Here is a 20,789-nt window from a genome sequence, read left to right on the forward strand (position 1 = left end):
AACCCCAAACATCCAACCCGTTTATAGTTAAAACTCCCTGCAGAGCTCCCAGAAAGCAAGCTGCACTGGCAGCATTTTGTGACTTCCAGCTCTTCCTGTAAAGGCTTATCTGTTCACAGACCCAGCTACAGCAGCAAGTCAATCAAGTGCTCCAGCCTCTTTAAGCAGCCTATATTAGCATTTTGCCTCCCAGTTGTCTTGGCTGAGGTGCTGCTAAAAGTGACTGCAAAACTCCTTCCTTGGGGACTTTGCCTCTGTTTAACAGCCCCTGTGGGTTTTGCTTTACTTTACCATATTCTCACATGTGCTGGAGTCCAGCCCTCAGCACAGCACAGACAGGTGTGTGAATCAGCCTGCCTATTGCTCAAATTATGTCTTCATTTATTCACAAAGGAGATTTAGAAATGTGTGTGTTGCCTGCCTGTATTTGTATCCCCTGTGGTCTGTGTGCTCCAGTCATACAGTCAGAGTAAGCCTCTGCCCTCCTTTGTCAGGGTTGTTTAAATATGAGTTGTGAGCTTTGTTTTTTGTGACCACACGAGGTACTCTTGTTAAATAGAAAGGCTTGCACTTCAATCACTGTAGGTGATTAAAGAGCTTGGACCAAGTGGTGACAGAATTGCTGTGAGGAGGCTTCCAGTGCAAGGCTCGCTATGTGCAGGAGTACAGCTGGTGCTGCTGGGATCCAGCTGATAATCAGACTGTGGGGCTGATTCTGCACCAACCTGCTTGGCCGCTCTCCACAACCATACTCCTGCAGAATCTGCCTCACAAACTGTTGCTTATGTTTAGTATATATAAAGTTTTTTAAGCATGTCCTTCAAATCCAGGATGAATTTTGTATGGAAGAAGAGCCCAAACATTAATGTCTGTTGTCACTGTAATACATTAGTGAGAACTAATGCCTAGAAACGTCTCCTTTTTTTTTTTTTTTAATTTTTTTATTCTGGTACACCACTTGGAGTGTAAAAATTAACCCTGCTTGAAGCAAAAGGAGTATTGAAAGCAGGGATGTGGGCAAGGACAGCAAGGGACACGTTTATGTATGTTGTCTGCAACTCCCCTTCCTGCCTGCATGTTATGTTCCTATTCTTCCCCTTGTGTGCTATGAGGGCACTTGAAATAAGCAGGATTAAAAATGTTTCTAGGCTGGAAATAGAGTGTTCCCAGAGAAGAGCCTTTGACTTGCAAAATCTCACTTTATTCAGAAGGTTAAGCTGAATTTGGAACGAAATAAGCCAGCTAAAGGCCTCCTCCCTTGCATTTTGTCTCTTCCTTCCCTCCAGGTATTCCCCACTGATAATAAACCTTGTGGAGGTTATCTGAGTCAGTCCCTACAAGTTGAGATAACTGTAGGTAAAGGGACATTAGCTCAGCATTTCCCAGAATTAACTGTACGTGAAATTGAAGAACTGTGAAATAATGTTTGCCACAGAGGCATTAAGTTTTTCCAGACTGAGGCCACATGAAAGCTGTATCATTTCCCCTGATGGTTAAAGAAGGAGAAGGGCATCACTCCCACAGTCTTGCCAAGAAAGGGGCTCACAGCCTCAACATTGTTCTGTTCAGGGCTGTCCGGGGAGGGAGGGAGAGAGTACAAAACATTTTTCACCATCTTAACATTGCTGCAACTGGGTGATACAGAAATCTCAGCTATTTCATTAGGTAAAAAAACCCCCAAAACACAGACAGCTTTATGGATGTTTTCACTGGTCTGTCCAGCCAATCAAAAGAGGTACAAATTTGCTACCTTATTGCTCCGAGTGTTACAGCACTAGTTATTTATGATTATGCCACTGTTGCATTCAGTGATGGAAATTATGTGGTAAAATCACTTTTTAGACTTTCATGTAACTGGGTGCTCAAGGCTTTGTTTTTAATTAGGCTTTCAGATATTGCAGTCACCTTTTAAAAATGCCCTAAAGTCACTGCTGAGACAGTAAAAGCAGTCTAGATGTTAAAAATAAAGGAAACTGAACTATGGAAAGCAGTATGGCTTTAACTGTTTCACACCAAGAAACTCAGGTTGCCCACAAATTAGAATATTGGCAGTTTACAGAGACAAGGGACAAGTGGTACATAGCTTACAATCTCATAGAAACAACTGCTAAAAACCCCCGTGTTTGAGAAAACTCTCCCAGAAAATCTAAGGTTTCCTAAGTGAAACTTCACTAATTGGTTTTCAGATGATATGTAATTGTTGCAGCCTGTTCCTCTGTAATATGAGCCGTGACAAACAAAAGAGCTGGCAGAATGAAAAGTCAAGAGACTTCCTGTCCTGTGAGCTGCAATTTCACGTTGAAATGCACAGCCAGTTACACCAGACCAAATGCACAAGTACCTTATGTGTTTGGTGTAGATGTTGGAATAAGGTCATCCATGCAAGATGAAATTTATAAAAGGCACAAAATAAGCAGTTAGTCCACTGGTCTCCTGGATATTGTGGTGTTATGTGCCACTGAGGAAAGATACAACAATTATGGTGCCAGGGAATGTTTTGCCACAGTCACACTCAGAGGTGTGATGTGCCTTTTTCCCCTTTCAGAGGAGGACTTTTGCATAGCAGTGAAATGCAGGATTTTACTGCTAGCATTTTTGGGTATGAAAATAGCACCCAGGAGCCATGAATTCATGCATCAGATGGCTAAATGAGTCTTCTCATCAGTTGTTTACATTTTCATTTCCTTTTTCCTGCTGTTTGTCTTTCAGGTGATGTTTTGTATGAACTCCTTCAGCAAATCCTGAAGCAAAGGAAAGCTCGTATGCTCTTCACACCCTTCTTCCACCCTGGGAACTCTATCCATGCTCAGCCAGAGGTCATATTGCACCAGAATCATGATGAAGGTAACTCTGTCTCATTCTTACAGGAGTTGCCTTTACAGAGGCAAATAGGAATTATGTCATTTTCTTGCTCCAAAGTTACTTAAATAAAGCTGCTCTCATCTCTCTGACTCCATAGCTTTGGAACAATCAAATGGTCTAGTGAGTCAACAAGCCCTTCTCCATTTATCTTCTATTATTTTGTTCTGTTTCCAAAGCACCTTTAAAAGCTATGTCAGATACAGATTAAAAAGCAGAGCATTTTATTGACCCTATTGATTCATTTTTCCTCACACCCAGTTAGGTAGACAAAGTTGCTTTGTGGACTTTCAGTATCCTGGAGATGCAGCTAAATGCAGTTGTTGGCAGAGCAAGGGAGGGCAGGCTCAGAGGGGACTATCCAGCTCCCAGCCACTTCAGCTGGCAGTCTGCAGGACAGCATGCCAGAGTTCCTGGCACTGAGCCCATCACATTGCTCAGCTGTTGGGCTGGTTGAGCAATTCCTGGTGGGAGAAGTGGGCTTCTGCAGGTTTTCTCTCATTTTTACTATCATAATTACTTGCTTAGGTCTCGTAGTGTGCACACATAACATGACTATCAGAGGTGATAAAAAAAAGAATAGTTAAGTTTGTGGAATTGCATATTTAGGCTTCTTCTACTGGCAAAATGGAAGTGTGCTTCTTTTCACTGGAAAATTGAGGTTTTAATTTCTTTAAAAATACACATACTGAAGTACTTCCTGGATTTCTTGGGTATATCTTAGAAAATATAAAACTTAAGCTTTTTCAGAGGTCCTTTCCACAAAAGCAGCAGGCAGAACTAATTTTTTTTTCAATTAAATATGAATTCAATTTTCAATTTAAAAATCTAGGAAAAAGTAGTGTTACTCCTTTTTCGAGTAAACAGGAGAAGAGAATATAAGCAAGTTAGGATGTCACCCTGGTCTCTGCTCACTGGAGAAAAGGCGTGCTTATCCTATTTGACATGAATCTATTTCAGGATTCAACATGGGATTGCAAGAGAAGATTCAGGGGTGCTGTCAGACCTGTACAAGTTGCCTGTGGCCAGTCTGAGGTAGCCAGAGTCAAATGGCACCAGCAAAACCCTGAGACTGAGCCAACAGCAGGACAGCAGCAGGTGGAAGAAAGACACTCCAAAGTGTTTCCACACAGCTGTGTAAATATTCCAGGTTAGCTGAGGTTCAGTTGGCAGAGCTGAGCAAGAGACAGTTGCCCACTGTATTCAGACCATTAGTAAAATCTGTATTTTCCTCCAGCTTGGCCTTCACCCATGAGTGTTGCCACTCTAAATTTCAAACAGAAATACTAGCTGCTCTCTCAGACACTCCTACATTTAACATATGGAGCAACTTTGGCTAGAGGGGATTTCACAGGGATGATCACTTGGCCTTTCATGTGTGTCATTTTAAAAATATGTCTTTTACAATCTAGTGATTAAGAAACAACTTAGATTTCTTCCTTACAATACTCTGGCTGCTGATAGCAGCACTGCTTTTCTTACAGAACTCTGTGTTATTACTTAAAATTTCTCTTTATAATGACAAAAATTAGTTCTTGGTTTGCTGTGAGAGGAACTTCAAAATAAGCAAAAGAAACTACAGCTTGCCTGCCACAAGACTGAGCAATCAAAAATCTGCATGCCAAAAATTTACAGGCAGGTGAATTTGCTTATTTTGACATTACTTCTTCTTCCCGTTTCACAAAGTCACTTGGGAGAAACAATCACAATTGAGTTTTCATTTTGCCTCAGCAAAATACAACTTAAAAAAGGAGAATGAATGTGAGGAGCAGAACTTAACCCAGGCTAACTCACAGGCAGTAACACTGGGGACAGATTTTACCCTGGCCCCATTTGAAGTGGTTAAACTTCCCAGGTGATGTGTCTTTATTACAATCTCTCCTTACTGCAGTGATCTTTTCCATCTTCTGGCTCTTTTGCCTGTTTCCTAATGGATTATACTTATGATCCTGCTTTTAAATGCTTTCCCTCTAGTGGTTTCTTACTAGGCTTAAACAAAGGGGGTTTGGCTGTTAGAAATCAATTGACTGCAGTTCAGGATTTGGCTTGGAATGGGCTTTGTCCCTGCAGAGGGATGAGCAATGGAAAGTGAATTACCTTCATCTCCAGTGGTCCCTCTGACAGAGCTCTGAGTCACTGGATGGGATGCCATGCAGGAAGCTTACACTGTCATTCCCTGCACTTCTTTCATGGCTAAGCAGAGTGCCAATCTTTGGGACTGTCATGCCAGCAATTGCTCACTCCCAAAGTGTAACCCCACCCATCCCTGTATGGATAGGTCAGCAAATTTCCTGGGAGGTGAATTTCCTTTCACAGCTTTGTCTTCAAGAAAAGAGTGTTGCTCATTTGGGATGAAGATCCAGAGTGAATCCAGTGCTGCCTGAAATTATATACCATATGTGCTCAACTTACAACCACCAGATGTGCCAAGGAATGAATGTGATGAGGATTTTATTCTGTTCAGGGTCATTTGTAGCAGTCCTGCTTAGAGCTGAGTTGGAATTGTTTTATGGCAAACAGCATCTTTGGCCGCAAGGGGATTCTTTTGTTAAGTACTTTAAGAAAAAGATCTTGAAGGAAAGTGAACCATTAGTGTGTATCCATTTGTGGTGTTTCCTCTTCCTGCTTTTCCAAGAGCTCCTTGGTCTCTACTTTCTGACCTCTCTGTCCAGGTTCAGTGTCACATGGTTTGGAAGCAGACAGGTAGGAACTCTGTTTGGAGTTTGTCAGAGCCAGCTAGTGTTTTCAGAGAGCTTGGTGAAAAACAGCAGAGCATTCCTTTCTACTTTAAAGTTAGGTGTTCCCTTCAGCCAAGGCATTAAATAAATAGGACAAACAACAGAATATTCTGGTCTGTATTTACAGGCCAAGAATAAGCACAGTGCATTTGAATGTACAGTGATGGGGGTGGATGGTCTGTAGAAGATAGGACACTGAGTAAAATTTGGGAGTTGATTTTCTTTCTGTTGTGGCAAAGAAAGTGGACTTTAAGGAAAGACAGCCACAGAGGGTAGGTACAGTTGTAAATTTTCCCTCTTTGATCTTCATTTGGGCTATCCCACATTTGCTGGCCAGATTATATTTAAAACTCTTTGGGTTTAAGCAAGAACAATATATAGCTCTGGAGTTTCATGTCCTCTGGCTGTTCCTCTGTGAGTATCTTGAACAGCCCTACAAATGCATTTTTCGTGTCTGGGACCACAGGTGTGTTTAATAAGTATTCTAGAGCAGTGTAGGTTCTGCCTAAAATTCCAGGTTTTTCTATAGACTTCAGTGTTCTGGTACAGATGCTATGTCACTGCCTGGCACTTCATTTTCTCAGGACTTGAGCTTTTCATGTTCAGGCCTTTCCCTGGATATGTGCTGATCCCCATCTCCTGATGCCTGCCTGGCTTCCAGAGCAGCAGGAGCCCTTCAGTCTTCACCTCAACAGGGTTTTTAAACAGGTATCACTGCCTTGGCAAGACAGCAAGAGAATCATTTCATATTCAGATAAAATGGAGTGAACAAACAGGCAGCCTCATATAGGCAGCTACTTGTTTCAGTTGTTGACACATACCCAGAAATTTCCTTCTTTTATCACCCAAGGCTTTCAACAAACAGCACTGAAATTTGATCTTTGTTTTTCTGATAAAAACCTGTTAGTCACTGTATCTCTGGTGGTACTTTCCTCTTTGTCAGTAGTTTCCCAAGTCAAAACTGATGGCCTTAGCTAACCTGAAAGTCTGCACTGGCAAAAATTTTAATTTTGTGAGAGGGTTGTTAGTGATTTATCTCCCTACTACTGTTAAGCATCACAGCTGGTAAAGTGTGTTCATGCAAAAGTGTTGCTAGAAGTCCTCCTGCTGAAGACATGTAAGTGCTTATATGGGGCATTCCATCAGTAGACACTACAGACTAAATAAAAGAAGATGAAAATGTCCTTATGAAGATGTAACATGCTCTTAAAATTAAGGCAGGGATCAAATATAGGGTTTCATAAAGAGCTTCCGACCAGTAGGGTTTTTTTAAACAGCCCAGTTCATATTTCAAACTGCGTTATTCTCTACCTTGACCTAAGCCTCTACCATCTAAAACTTAACACCTAGTATTTTCCTGGAGGCATTTTCCCTTTTTTTCTTTCCCTTCTACCTTAAAGTGCTCATCATGGTAGTAAGAGCAATGACACAGAGAGACCTGAATGGCAGGAGAAAAATTTCAAAAGAATTGTGTAGAAACACACTTTCTTTGCAAGTCTTCAGTCAGCTCCTCAAAATGGGATTTCTCTTAGTGTGTTTCCCAAGGAACTGTTTTGACATCGTGGTGGAGGAAGATTGTTTTCATTGTTTTCATTCTGTGTAGAAATTAATAACTATCTGCATTTATGCGGAACTTTACTGGGCATCTGTAGGTCACACAAATAAAAAACATTTACAAGCCGTCAGCAGTAGATCTACACCTTGATCACAACAGACAATCTGTATTTTGGTGACTTTTTTTTCCTCCACAGATAGCTTTGTGCAGAGAACCCCGAGGCCATCTGCAGAAGCAGTCCACCACAACCCCCCAACCATTGAACTGTTGCATCGCTCACGGTCGCCCATCACAAACAACCACCGTCCATCGCCAGACCCCGACCAGCGCCCGCTCAAGTCCCCCATGGACAGCACCCTGCGCCGCCTGTCCCCGGCCGACAGGATGCCAGGGACAAGGCACCAGCATGAGAACAACCAGCAGGAGCCCTATCCTCTCTCAGTGTCCCCGATAGAAAACAACCACTGCCCGCCTCCTTCCGAGGTGCTCCAGAAGCCCTCCAGCCCTCGCCAGGAGAACACCAGGGTCATCCAGCTGATGCCCAGCCCAATCATGCATCCTTTGATACTGAACCCCAGGCACTCCGATTTCAAACCACCGAGGTTGTCTGAGGATGGGCTGCACAGGGATGTCAAGCCCATCAACCTGTCCCACCGAGAAGAGTTAGCTTATATGAACCACATCATGGTGTCTGTCTCCCCTCCCGAGGACCACGCGATGCCCATCGGCAGGATAGCAGGTAAGGGACATTATTCTACAAGCTACACCAAAGCTGGTGTTCTTCATTCATAACTAACCATGCTTTGTTTTAAGGGTTTCTTCTTTCCTTTTGCTACTCTGTGACATCAAGATTTTACTGGCATTGTGCAAGTTTCACTACATCTGTGGCTTAGGCAGTGCAATATTAATACATGAGTTTCATAACAGGTAAGCAGAGGTGCAGAATGACTTGCCTGTGACCACAGAATGTGTAATTGCTATTGAAATATTTGCGTCCTGACACTTGCTACCTCTCCACCCACTAGCAATCCATTCATTTCCCAAGATACCTATCTCTGAAGCCTTGCTTTGCAAAGAGAGAATTTTCCAAGAGTTCCATTCACATTAGTGTCCAGTCCTGTGAAAATGGAGAAACCCTCTCTCAGTGGCTTTTGAAATAATGCAGTGTCAAGTCCATTATGAAGCTGGCAGGACTAATGAAGTACCACCTCAGAGTCCTACTTCATAGCCTTTCCTGGGCTTCTCACATCAGGACTGTCCCTTTTTACAGAAACGAGGTTGGCTTTGTCCCACACAAACCACAGGCATTGTCTCACTTTTGTTATCGTAAATAACTGACATCACAACCACTGCATCAGGAAGCTGAGGTTACAGAAAATGTTTCTTGTACTCCAAAGGGAACTGTAAACAGGGAGAGGGGGAAGAGGAATCCAACCACTTCAGAAATACACTGAATGCCCCAGTAACCAATTTCTTTTGAGAGATGCAAATACACACCACACCCAGAAAGATTCCATGCAGTTGTGTCAGCAATGACCTGATGTGATCCCCAGCTTCTGTGAGGTATTACACATGTCCACAGAGCTATGAACACCTTGTTCTTTTTTGTCCTTACATGCCTTAAATTTGTTACAGATGTGGTGCTGCTTCAGTTTTAATGAGGAAGATTTTCTGTTGTCTTAAGATTTGCCCCTTTAAATTCCAAAGATACGTATCTTACTATCTAGTCAAGATCAAGCACAGCAAGGACCATGATCCTTTCACTAACAGAAAGATGAGTTACAGAAATTAATCCTTTGACATTTTTGCCAGGCTGACATTTGTCTCTCTCCTTTTGATTTTTATTACCCACAAAATTCTCAGCAAGTTAATAAATATACTTAAAGTTATGGCAGAGAAAATACCCTACTGGTCGCATCACTGGAGAGTTCCTTCCCAGAAAGTGTTTTTGGTAGATGAAGGCAGTTAATCTTTATTTTCCAGAGGAAGACGTTCTTTAAGAATAAACCCTAGTCTGAAATAAATGTAAGAAAAAATATGGAGAGTATGTGGTGGTGTAAGTTTTTAACTTTACTCTTAGGAATTTTCTTACATAGTTGGGAATCTTAGTTTCTGCACGTTGTGCAGTGGGTCCAGTGACAACAGCCCCAGTAATTCCCATGTCCTTTCTATCCCTATGTTGTTTGCAGGGCAACAGAGCCCAAGCCCTTGGAAATCTGGGCCTAACACAGTTGCTTGGCAAGTATGTGTAGCCATGAAAAATGTTTTCCAAAGGCTAAACCTGCAGAGTTAGTTGCTTTCTCCTGCAGATCCATGTTTTGGCTGAGACCCACAAGCAAGGGTGGCATACCTGAAATAGCTGGTGAATTATTTAATGCCAGAAAAATCTGGAGTGTGTTCAAGCATTTGGTTCAGATGAGGGCAGTGTTTTATGGCCCAGGGTTGGGGAATTACAGAGCTCATGGTTAGATTGATTCGATTTCTGCTGATAAATTGGCCAGTGTACTTTCCATCAGTGCCCAAGTCCTTTAATTGTAAAAGCTCACATGCCTCATTTGCTGTACAGGTACAAGCTGCTGCTTCTGTGGTTGGATTGTAATGGCCCCTGAACTGTAGAGACACCCTCTAAAGAGCTCACAGCTAATTTCAAGGTGGTGAAAACTGGATTACTACCAAGCATTTAGATAGCCCATCTTCATGCCTGACGTCAACTTCACTGGAGCTGTTGAATTCAATGGCAGTATTCTTAGGCCCCCTAGAAAGAAAATAGCTTTCTATCTGCTTCCCACCCATCTCTCAACTCTTGCCAATAAGTGTTTTATTTTTTATGTCATCATAAATGTATTTTTCATCTCAGTGTCCTCACCTTTACTGCCGTAGTTAACATGGAGGTGCTTGACCAGCCATGCTTGCCATTTCAGTGTGAGAGACCATGAAAGGTGTGAGATGTGGCTCTTAAACTGCAAATGTACATCAATGCAGATAAATTCTTCAAAGGGGCTTTTTAGAAATCACTGGCATTACTTCTATTTTCTTGATGAGGATGACTGATTGGTTGAAAAGATTTACCAAGAGTCCAGTCAAATGATTGACCAAGAGTCCAATGAAAAGATTTACCAAGAGTCCAGTGCCAGAGTTAAGTACTCAACTGCTTACCCTGGTGAGAAGAGCCTGGACTTCCTATGGCTTAACCACTTGGATGCAGGTGATTTTCAGGCAGATAGTGATGAGGAGCTGCTGGGGAAGCCTGGTAGGCTGCTGACTAAAACCTTAGGCAGTGCTCTAGATCATCTGTTCCCAGCTCAGATGTTTTATATTGTAGAAAAAATTTCCTGGGACTTAAGACACCTAACAGCCTCATGAATCTGTTTACTTGTAGACTGAATATGTTTTTAAATGCAGCATGCAATTAGTTGGTGCTGAGAAAGAAAATAATGTTTTTGCTTGCTGCTATACACAAATGCTCTCTTTTCAGGAGGTCGATCAATAAAGCTCTGGACTTTCTGTCAGACAAAACAATGACCTCTACTCACTGGCTGACTAATCTTTCCTACCTTTTTATGTAATACCACTTTTCAAAATATTAATTTTACTGGTAAAGCACTTTCCCTTTTACAGCAAAGGATTTCAAGTTGAAGGTCTTATTATCTTTTCATCTAAGGCCATTTAACACTTTTCTAGCAAAGCCGGAGGCATAAAGTATCTTTATATTACTCATTAAGGTCACATATATTATTCATTATTGGCTAGAGTTGATTTTGAAAATTGTGGTTAGCTATCTTCTCAACACAGCATGCTCAAGTCTTTTGCATAGCTTTGTCAGAACTGGAGGTCATCATGTTGAGATGACCAAGAAGCAGGTTTGCATCCCCTGTAAATACACCAGGCAAGGGATAAACTAAGTAACTCAGGCATCAGTAGTCATCTAATTAACAGCATGTGAAAATGTGAAAAATATTAAATACTCCCCTCAAAAGGGGAGTTCAGCAGAGCAGTGTAATGGAGAGTTTTCCCTACTGGAATTGTTAATTTAAAGCAGCAACACTTTTGGTAGTCAAGTCCTAACTTGGACTCTAGCAAGCAGGCATTCTATATATGGTTTACTCTTTTTTAGTAGTCAGTCTTGGTTCCCCACAAACTATCTCCAAGGATATCTCTCCCTGTGGGGTGAAAATAGATACCTTTTTTTCTTTTTTTTTTTTTTTTACACAGTTGCAGTTTAAATCAAGAGAGGCACCTCAGATTAGCCCTTCTGCAGTCTGGAAATTCTACTCCCCATGAACCTCAGACTCCAAAGGTTTTGTTATCAAGGATTTTAGGGCTTTGATATCTTGTAAAAGGTACTTCCCCAAGGTGCAAGAGGCAGTTATGGGACTATCTGACTATAACAGGGTTGGTTTCATCCTAACCTTTATCACATAGATGTTGTCTTAGAAACATCCAAATTAAGCTAATGACATGGTGGTATTTACCTCACTTTTGATTCAGTCACTTAAAACTCACTAAAACAATTCTAGATATTTCTTGTGAGGGGGAATACATTGCTGAGCAGGTCCCAATTTGAGATTTCCAGCTCCCAATGTCTTTTTCTGTACCAGCTCTAGGACTGAAAGACTTGTTCACTAATCCACAGCATGCTGAAATCTGAAGGCAGTTGAGTCCTGTGCCGGGTGTTATCTATCGGCGTGCTGCTCTTATCAGCTGGGTTACCTTAGCAACTGGGCTGTATCTGACTTCATGAGCTGCTGGATTTGTTTCTTCCCCTTCAGGAGTGTGAGGAAAAGCCAGGCAATGTTTAAACTGTTGGGAGGCACATTGTCTGCCACTGTATTGGTTAGGCCCATAAAGCCATTGACTGCTGTTGGAATGAGGATGGACAGGATTCTTACCCTGCTGAAGTCGTGACAGAGGGCTGCCTCCAGACTTGCTCCTGGTTTACCTCAGCCTCTCACTGTGCCACACATCCTGAGAGTACAGGGGTGTAGCATGAACCCCATGGATCTGTGGCAAGGCATGTGTGACATCTCAATATAAACAGTCTGCTGGCCAAAACCAAAAATGCAGTCCCATGGTAAGAGCCCATCAGCCATGAATGACTCACATTCTGCTGAAATCTACAGAACAGCACTTGGGATGGGCGTAGGCTCTGAGCATGGGGAGTTCTTCCAAAGGGGTTTGATTGTTTTGTGTGGCGACAAGAGTTTGGAGGGGGAACAGAATCATGGATTCTCCTCCTTTGTTTGAAAAAATTACTTGTGTGGGAGGGGAAAAGACAGGAGGGGACACTAGAATACCCCTTTCACAAATACAGTGCTTTAAAAATGTGCAAATCAACTGGTACTTTTTTCTGTTTACACTCTGGAGCTGGGCTGGAAAGCTTTTAAATGAGGATAAGAAAAATTAGGTGACTGAGCTGTCAGGTTTGTAACAATAGACATTTAGAGTTTAAACATGAAAAGATGCCATACTTCAAACCACTGCACCTCAGCAGTGTCTCTTCACTACTTAGCTACTAGGACCAGAGCCCCAGTGCCCATGTCTGCTCCAGATGTGTCCATGGGACATTTACAGATGTGTCACATTATAGGATAATCTTCTGGGGTTTTTTTAACTCATACACCAGCAAAATCCTTTGTGCAAATGCACCACATTAATTTCTTGTTTATAATGTGTTACAACACATTAGTTTCTTTTTCTTTCAGTACAAAACAGCTGTACAGGCACAGTTTGCTATGCAGTGGCATATGCTGGGTGGTAGGGAGGGAGAGTGGGAAAGGAGGCAAAGAACAGTTGTGCCTCCGTAGTGAAGAGGGTGAAAACCAGCATCAAAGCACAACTTAGAAGTTACAGGTTTTGTAACTGATACCATTTGCCCTCACAGAAGGGCTGGAAAAAAATGATGAAAAAGTTAATATTGGGTACTACTGAAAGGCATTTAAAGAATAATGCAGACATCAGGCACAGACAGCCACAAGGGTAAATCCCATGTAACTAATTTGCTATCTTGGTATGATAAGATCACCCAGCTAGTGGATTGAGGGAAGGTGGTGGGTATGGTTGTTCTGCATTTTAAGGAAGGCTTTTGGTACTCACAGCAGGGTCAAGTTGCATGGCTGTGGGATGAGCAGGTTCCCAGTACACTGGGTAAAGAACTGTCTAATGGCAGGGCTCAGGGGGCTGTAGTGCATGGGGCCACATCTGGCTGGCAGTGTTCCACAGGGCTGTTCCACAGGGCTGTTCCACAGGGCTGTTCCACAGGGCTCACTTCTGGGGACTGTCCTGTTCAATGTATTTATCAGCAATCAGGACTTGAATGCATCTTTAGCAATTTTCCTGATGTTACCAAAGTGGGGAGATGCTGTTGGCTCTCTTGAGGGACAAGATGCCTTGGAGAGGGATCTGTATAGATTGGAGCATTAGGCTGTGATTGGTGGGATGAAATCTGACAACTCCAGCTGATAGATTCTGCACCTCGGGTGGAGCAGTGCAGGGCACAAATAGAAATGGGGAGAGAAATGTCTGGGGAACATCCCTGCACAGGGGGGTCTGAGGGTGCTGGTCAACACCAGGCTCCCCATGAGTCAGCAGGAGGGCAAACCACATCTGGGGTGTATCAAACACACAACTATCTTCAGGAGAGCACATAACATTGCAATAACATTGGAGCCTACCTGTGTACTCACCTGAGACTGCCAAGGCTGTCTTCTCCACTGACTTGAGTGATGAACCCAGCAGGATGTGACAGCACAGAAGTGGCCGGTGGGGTCTGGTGACACACAGACTTTGGGGGGCAGCTTTGACAGGATGGTCGCAGCAGCTGAGCAATTTCAAGTTACGGACTGGCAGCCTAGAGAAAGCCAAAGCAGTTCTTTGGCAGTTTTAAGTTGTAAGTGGTAGAAGTTCTGGTAGTAGCTGTTTTCCAGGGAACTGACCTTCCTTCCTGTAGGGCAGCAGCTCATGCAGACAGATTGGAACCCTGCAAGAACATGAAAATCCTGGTGTAATGCTGGCCTGTCACTTGCATTTGGATATGGCAATGATAATGTCACTGGCCTTGTTTCATCACTTGCTCTTGCAGTTGTGTATACTTTTACATTTCCACTAGATGCCATGTCTCTTGGAACCCCTGAGGAAAGCCAGACTGCTGGAGAGAGTGAAGTGTGGATGAGTGTCAAACTCATAGAGCTCATATTCATAGGAGTTTTCATTATAACCTTGAGAGTCTTCTTAACATGGCATTAACAATTAATTTGGGCATGAAAGTGGGCCTTCCCTGCCAATTTAACTAATGACACTCAAGCTCAAACCATGGCTGAATAGCAGTGGCTTGGATAGGTGGTTGTAGATTTTCTGTGAAGTGTGTTGCTTCACAGCTGTCTCATTCTTACTGCACAGTTACAGGAGCAGAAATTACAGTCTGGGCTTGTTCAGGTCTACTCAAAAGCCGGGACTGACCGAGCCAGAGTAAAGCTCAGGTGTTTAGATTTCATTCTTCTCATTACTGTACTGTAGCACCCATTTGCATCCCATGGCTAGACAGATAAGTGGCTTCAGAGTACCCTAACCATCCCTTGGGGTCAGCAGGATGTTAAGAAATTTGCCTTTTAATGGAAATAGGTCCCTTATTTTCCCTGTATACTGCACACTTCCTTCAGGTTAGAGTCGTTTCAGTAATTCAGATTTTATTCTACAAAGCAAACTTGGATCACTTTGAAACCTCTTAGTTAAACCAGGAGAGAACACTGTTTGTTTACAGTGTTGACACCACTCTTCACTGTCTCCAGAGACAGGCCTATTTAAGTCTGGCTTTAATACCAATCACTTACAAGCACACACATCAGTTTATGTTCATTCAAATGCAAACATTAAACTGGAAAGGCTGTTCTGCATCTCTGGGAAGGGAAGGGAAGATAGTAGAGATTCTCACATTGTGGGGTTAAAAATTATTACCCTTGTTGGGAATGCCTTTGCCGCAATTAAGTAATTCCTGCTTTTGCCAACTTCTCTGAAGTACAATTCTGAAGGTAAAACATCATTCTTAATTGTTAAATTCCCATCATTAATGTGTTTGGCTGGTTTTCTGATGTCAGAGAGGTTGTGAGGTGTTTGTAAGAAGTGCATATGAAAAGGCAGAGGTTGAATTTCTTTTCCAGTCATTGCCTTTCATGAGCAGTAAAGCTGAGGAAAAGCCACAGGAGAATCAGAGAATCAGTTTCTTTAGCAGGAGTCTTTTCTGCCATTGTGGTGGAGCAGGAAAAGAACAGCACTTGAAGATAATACTGAAAATGCCCATCTATTTGGTGGGGATGGGGAGATGGAGCAGAAGAAGAGGAGAAGAAGAAAAAATAGAAAAAATAGAGTATTTTTTGTAAAGACAGATACAACAGTCTTTAGTTTTCAAAGACTTCATCTATCAAATGGTCTGTGATCCATCTATTACACATTCCTTGTGATTTCAGTGCTCTTCTCTACAACCACATGAGGTATATTTTGAGGTATATTTTGGATCCTCCTTCCCTGTACAAGTTTTTATTGCCAAAGACAGAGCTTGGCCTCATCTTGCTCTGTTATTTTTACAGCCTCACAGTACAACTGTTAGCAGCATGACTGTCTCAGGTTTCCTCTCTCCTTCTGCTTGATCTCCCACTTAGTGTTTGGGTACAAGACTGAAGCAACATGTAACTGTTGTATTGTGTGATCTGGCAACCTCTTTACTCAGCCCCAGCTTGAATTTACTGAGCTGAACAAACAGTTGTCTGTCAGGAGGTTTCTCCACAAAAAAACATTGGCTTTACTGTACCAGCTTACCATCCTGCTTCCAGCAGCAACATTCACAGAAAGAAAACTATTTTCCCTCAGTGACCTGGACATGGATTAACAGACACTGATGACCAGGATGCTCCATCTCAGGAGTGGTCAGTGCTCCCCCAGGCCTCAGAGCCATTTGAACCCTTAACCATGAGACTTGGTTACTTTTTTCTTTTGGTTTTCTCTGCTAAAATGATAGATCTTGAGGCTGGACTGTATCTCAACACAGCACAATGCTCCTGCAGCATGTCTGTTAAGGAAACTCCCCAGTCAGACCATTCCCAGCACTCTGACAGTGGCATTGCCAAGGTCAGAGACTTTCTGGGACTGAAAGCCCTTCCCCAGCTCCAGTGACTGTGAATTACATCCGTTCATCTTTTTGACACCGTGAGCATCATCACCATGATGTCTTCACACACACTTCAGGTGTTCTTAGAGAAACCAGAGTGCCAGAGAACTTCCAGGGTTCTAGTCATGAGTTTCAGTTGTGAACAGCCATTGTTTGCTTCACTCTGAACAAATGCAGCTGAAGCTCAAATCAGCTTGTAAAATAAACAGGGCTGAGCTTGGGGAACTCTTCAGCTGGTAGAAATCACAGAACCATTTAAGTCAAATGATATCATGCTGGAGAGATTTTAGGCTAACCTACACAGCAAGGGGTAAGGCCTCAGCTGATGTCAGAGGGAGTATGACAACATTCCTTTGGCATCTCTTCCTGTGTGGAGCCATGTTGGGCTCCAAGGCAGTCATCAGCCAGATCAAACACTTTTTATATACTGCTCTCCAGTGCAAGATGTGGGTGGGTCTCACAAAACATTTCTGTGGTTACAGAGGGTTTTGGTAGTTACTTCATGAAGAGGGCCAGCTCTGCACCATGGGTCCCATTTAAACAACAGAGGGCTCAGATAGAGTGTGCTTTAAGGAATATTTTAGTGATGGGGAATGTTATATCCTGAACAAAAGAGGTCTTTAGCATGCAAATGCCTATATTGTTAACAGCATTATTTAGTCCTAGGGAGCACAGATGTGAGACCTCTCACTACTGCAACATGAAGATGACCTTGGCCAAATGAACTGGAGAAGTCATTTGTAATGGCTGGACAAATATCAAAATACTAGAAACGTAAGATCCATAATGTTTCATTTACAGATCATTCTGAGATGGTATTTCAATTCTAAGGGATATTTATTACTATCATGTAGCTTTTAGGAAGTATTTATATGCTGGTATTCTTTAGGTGTGTATTCAGAAGACTCTGCCTAATCAATTAATAATAACATGGTTTTTATTAGCAGGAGTGGGAAACTGCTGCCTCTTGCACATGTAGGGCAGTGCTTATGGCAGACAATTTGAGAACCAGCTAAGTACTCTACACCTTATCACTACCTTGTACACAACTGTAAAAGTCCCTCTGGAAGCATTAGGAAGGTTGTAGCCATACCTCTCCATTTGAAGCTGCAGTTTGCCCTAATTCCCAGCTAATTACACAGCTCAGACTTGCTCAGTATTACAGCTGAGAAAATGGTAGGGGATGGAAGTGCCAGTGTTTAGGAGCCCTTTTCACGTTGATGAGGCCATTCACCACTCCACCTTCCCACTCCCAGCTACATCACCTTAAAGCCTCTCAGTCCCAGCTCTATCTGCAGCTAAATCTCTGTAGCTGCAGAATGTGCAAAGTTCAACCATCTGAGTTCACTTGAAAAAAAAAGTTTGTGTGTGCTAGGGGGAAATGATGTTTCCCTGTGCTAGGAAGGCATAGTTGCTTTCTAAGTAAGCTTATTTTAGCCAAAAGGCAGGAAATCACAGCATGCTCAAACAATTTAGGTACCAACCCTGACTCAACTCCCTGACTGAATCTCCCACACTTTTAAACTTGCTTGGCATCAACAGCATCCATGTGCTTTTTGCTATTACTCCCTAGCCAACACACACCCCTCATGCAGCAACTCCTTCAGAGGCCTTCTGACAGCCAAGGAAGAGATTGAATCTTCATGGAGTCATTTCCACCATCCAGACTTCCCTCATACAAGTGATTGACATTTACAAAACAACCAGCCACGTACAAGTCCTTCTTGCCATTTCCTCTGTCCTTCCTAAAAATACACATCACACTTCTGACCTTCCTGGAAAATGCAACTTTCTGTATCACAGAATCATAGAGCATCCTGAGCTGGAAGGCACCCCCAAGGATCATCAAAGTCCAGCTGCTGGCCCAGCACAGGGCTGCCCAAGAATCCCATGCCTGAGCAGGTTATTTGTCATTTCCAGCAGCCTTTTTGTGGAGGTGCCTCTTTTCCTATTAGAGAAGCTCCTTTTAAAAGCATTTTCTAGCATCACCTCTTCTTGGGTTTTGACCAGTTTCACAGGCTTGCAGATGGGCTCTGCTATAATCCAAGCTCTGAGAGTTCCCAGGTAGCCTGGACTCATTGTCTCTAATGTCCTGTTAAAGATGGTCTCTGCTGGTAGATTATTTAATTAGTGATCCTCTGTCAGTCAGGGAGAACCCTCCACACCTCGTATTTTTTACTGTGCAATCTGTGGAGAAAGATATGTAGGGCAGCCATTTGTGGTTAAAAACAAACAAAAAACCCTTGAGTGCCTGTGCTCAAGTTCCTAAAGGTGTCCCAAGTGAAACTAGAAGGAAGGAAGCTGCTTTAGGTCCTGTGCAGGCAGAGCTCATACACAGGTAAAGTGTGCTGCAAAGCATCAGCTGCTCCAAGATAAATAACTTGTGCTTGGAGCTCTCAACTCTGGGGAGAAGAAATGCAGTGAGCCTGAATCTTTCCTGCTGGTGTTTAATGCTTTTTATTTTCTATTTGCAGTGGCTTGAGACACAATTGCCACAGTTGCCCTGATGCTCAGTAAATTACTGCAACTGAGTCATATATCTGAATTTGCTGATAGACAGCCATATGGTTTGAAATCAAGTTTTTAAGTGGTTGTAGGAACCAAGAAGAGTTTTCAAGGATTTCAGTTTTATTGTTGAAGCAAACAGTAGTCTCAGATACTTGGGTGGTTGGGGTTTTTTGTGAATTCCACCAGCCTACTAAATACCTCTGCAAGTCTGAGCAGCTCAGTCAGTTGAGAATATGGGATGGGGCCCTTGATCACTTAGGATTTTTCTTGTGAAGATCTCAAGATGCAGATCTGTTTGTCTCATTTGAAGTGTATTTATAGTCAAGCTTTGCCTGAATCCATCCTAAAAACTAATTGAACAATAAAAAAACCAAATCTGCACTTGAATCCTAGCTCTTCTTACCCTCTGAAGCTCTCCTTGTTTCCACCTGGACATCTCAGGTTGATTTTTTTTGTGTGCTTCTTTGGTTTTGTGCAGAAGGGGGCCCCGGGTGTGTGTTTGAATGTGAGAGAGAGGGATTAAAAATAACATTGCCTATTGCAAATTAAGAGGTGAAAGTAAAGAGGAGTGTAAATCATATCCCTGCAAAACTGTAAATATGATCTGTAACGTGCTGTAATTGGAGGTTGTCTGCCCTGGGTTGAACATTCAAGAATATGACAAAGCCTGACATTGACTTGCTGCTTCAGGAGCACCATCCCTCCAGCTGACTCCAAGGATTCTTGAACTAAAAAAGACATTTTCTATACACTTCTTGCATTGAAGAAGTTCTGGAATGAATTGCACGTATGTCAAAGAACCACTTAAGCAGGACCTTACAACCCTTTTATCTGAAAACCCCCCACAATATTAAAAGGCACAAAGCAGAAGAGCAATATAATCTCCCTTGTCTTGAATCATAAATGAAGTGTAAAAAATAAGATTTTTTTTGTGTGTGTGTGTGTGTGTGTGTGTGTGTGTGTGTGTGTGTGTGTGTGCAAAAACAGTGACAGAAAGGCAATGTAAGAATTGTGTTGTGAATTTGTGAGGGGGGATTACAGAAATTCAAGTGGTAGAATTCAACTTCAGTTTTCAGACCTCTCACTTAGTCCAGGGAAACTTGTGCCCAGGTTTCATTTTTTAAATTAAAACCTAGAAAAATCTCCAGTGGGGATGGACATTTTTCTGTGGAAAATGTTTTCCTATGAAAAATGATAATGAAAAGAAGGTTTTTCCAAGCAAAAATTCTTGTCTCTTGCCTTTCACATTTCTCCTCTTGTAGATGTCAGGGATGAGGTGACCATTCAGCCAGAATAGGAACCTGTGGTTTTTGCCAGGTGCCATCTCTTCAAAACAAAATGCTTTATTCTTTGTAGGAGTGGCAGGGAGAGAATAAAGCAAGGGCACTGGCAAACTAAGCTCTGGTTTTTAGACAGTACTAGTGTCAGAGATACTCTTTGCAGTTTGGAAGTGGGAAAATAACTTTAAAATCTCTGTCCATTTCAGGTGTGCCCACTAAATGTGTTATTCATATCCTTTTTCAAAAAGTATTTTATATTCCCATGTCATCATGCCCATTATAACACATGCCAGCCCCAGACAGACCGACAGGAATAGAAAGACAGGCTGACAAGAATCCATTTTAGCATTTAGAAGCTGGATGTCTTTGGTTGGCAGCCCTTGAACAACTCTAACAAGCCATTTCTCAGAGGCTGGTATTGCTTTGAAAGTAAAATGCAACCCCACAGCCACTTCAGAAATCTGGATAGCTGAGCTGTGAAAACCCTGTTGTTTGTGACGGCAGCAGTACCCCCAGCTCTGTACAATTCACATTCCATATTCTATATCCCAGTTATTCTGTGCTGCACACACACATTGCAAACAGGAAGTAGGAGCAGCTCAGTTCTTGGCTTCCTCAGTCTCAAGAGACTGCCATGAAACTGAAAAACACTAAACTAAAACTTAAGTGTCTGTTAGACCTTTAATTAGCAA

At 42.5% G+C, this 20,789-nt stretch overlaps 1 protein-coding gene across 2 annotated transcripts in view; it reads left to right on the forward strand.

The window, feature by feature from the left end:
- Positions 1–20,789, forward strand: part of ETV6 (ETS variant transcription factor 6) — a 123,312-nt gene that overhangs the window by 95,449 nt on the left and 7,074 nt on the right. For both annotated transcript variants that reach the window (XM_030959450.1, XM_030959451.1), the window contains exons 4-5: positions 2,710–2,844; positions 7,349–7,891. In XM_030959450.1, the coding sequence (XP_030815310.1) occupies positions 2,710–2,844; positions 7,349–7,891 (678 nt within the window). The remainder of the gene's footprint in view (positions 1–2,709; positions 2,845–7,348; positions 7,892–20,789) is intronic.

The sequence above is a fragment of the Camarhynchus parvulus genome, chromosome 1A (genome assembly GCF_901933205.1).
Source record: "Camarhynchus parvulus chromosome 1A, STF_HiC, whole genome shotgun sequence".
NCBI classification, from domain to species: domain Eukaryota; kingdom Metazoa; phylum Chordata; class Aves; order Passeriformes; family Thraupidae; genus Camarhynchus; species Camarhynchus parvulus.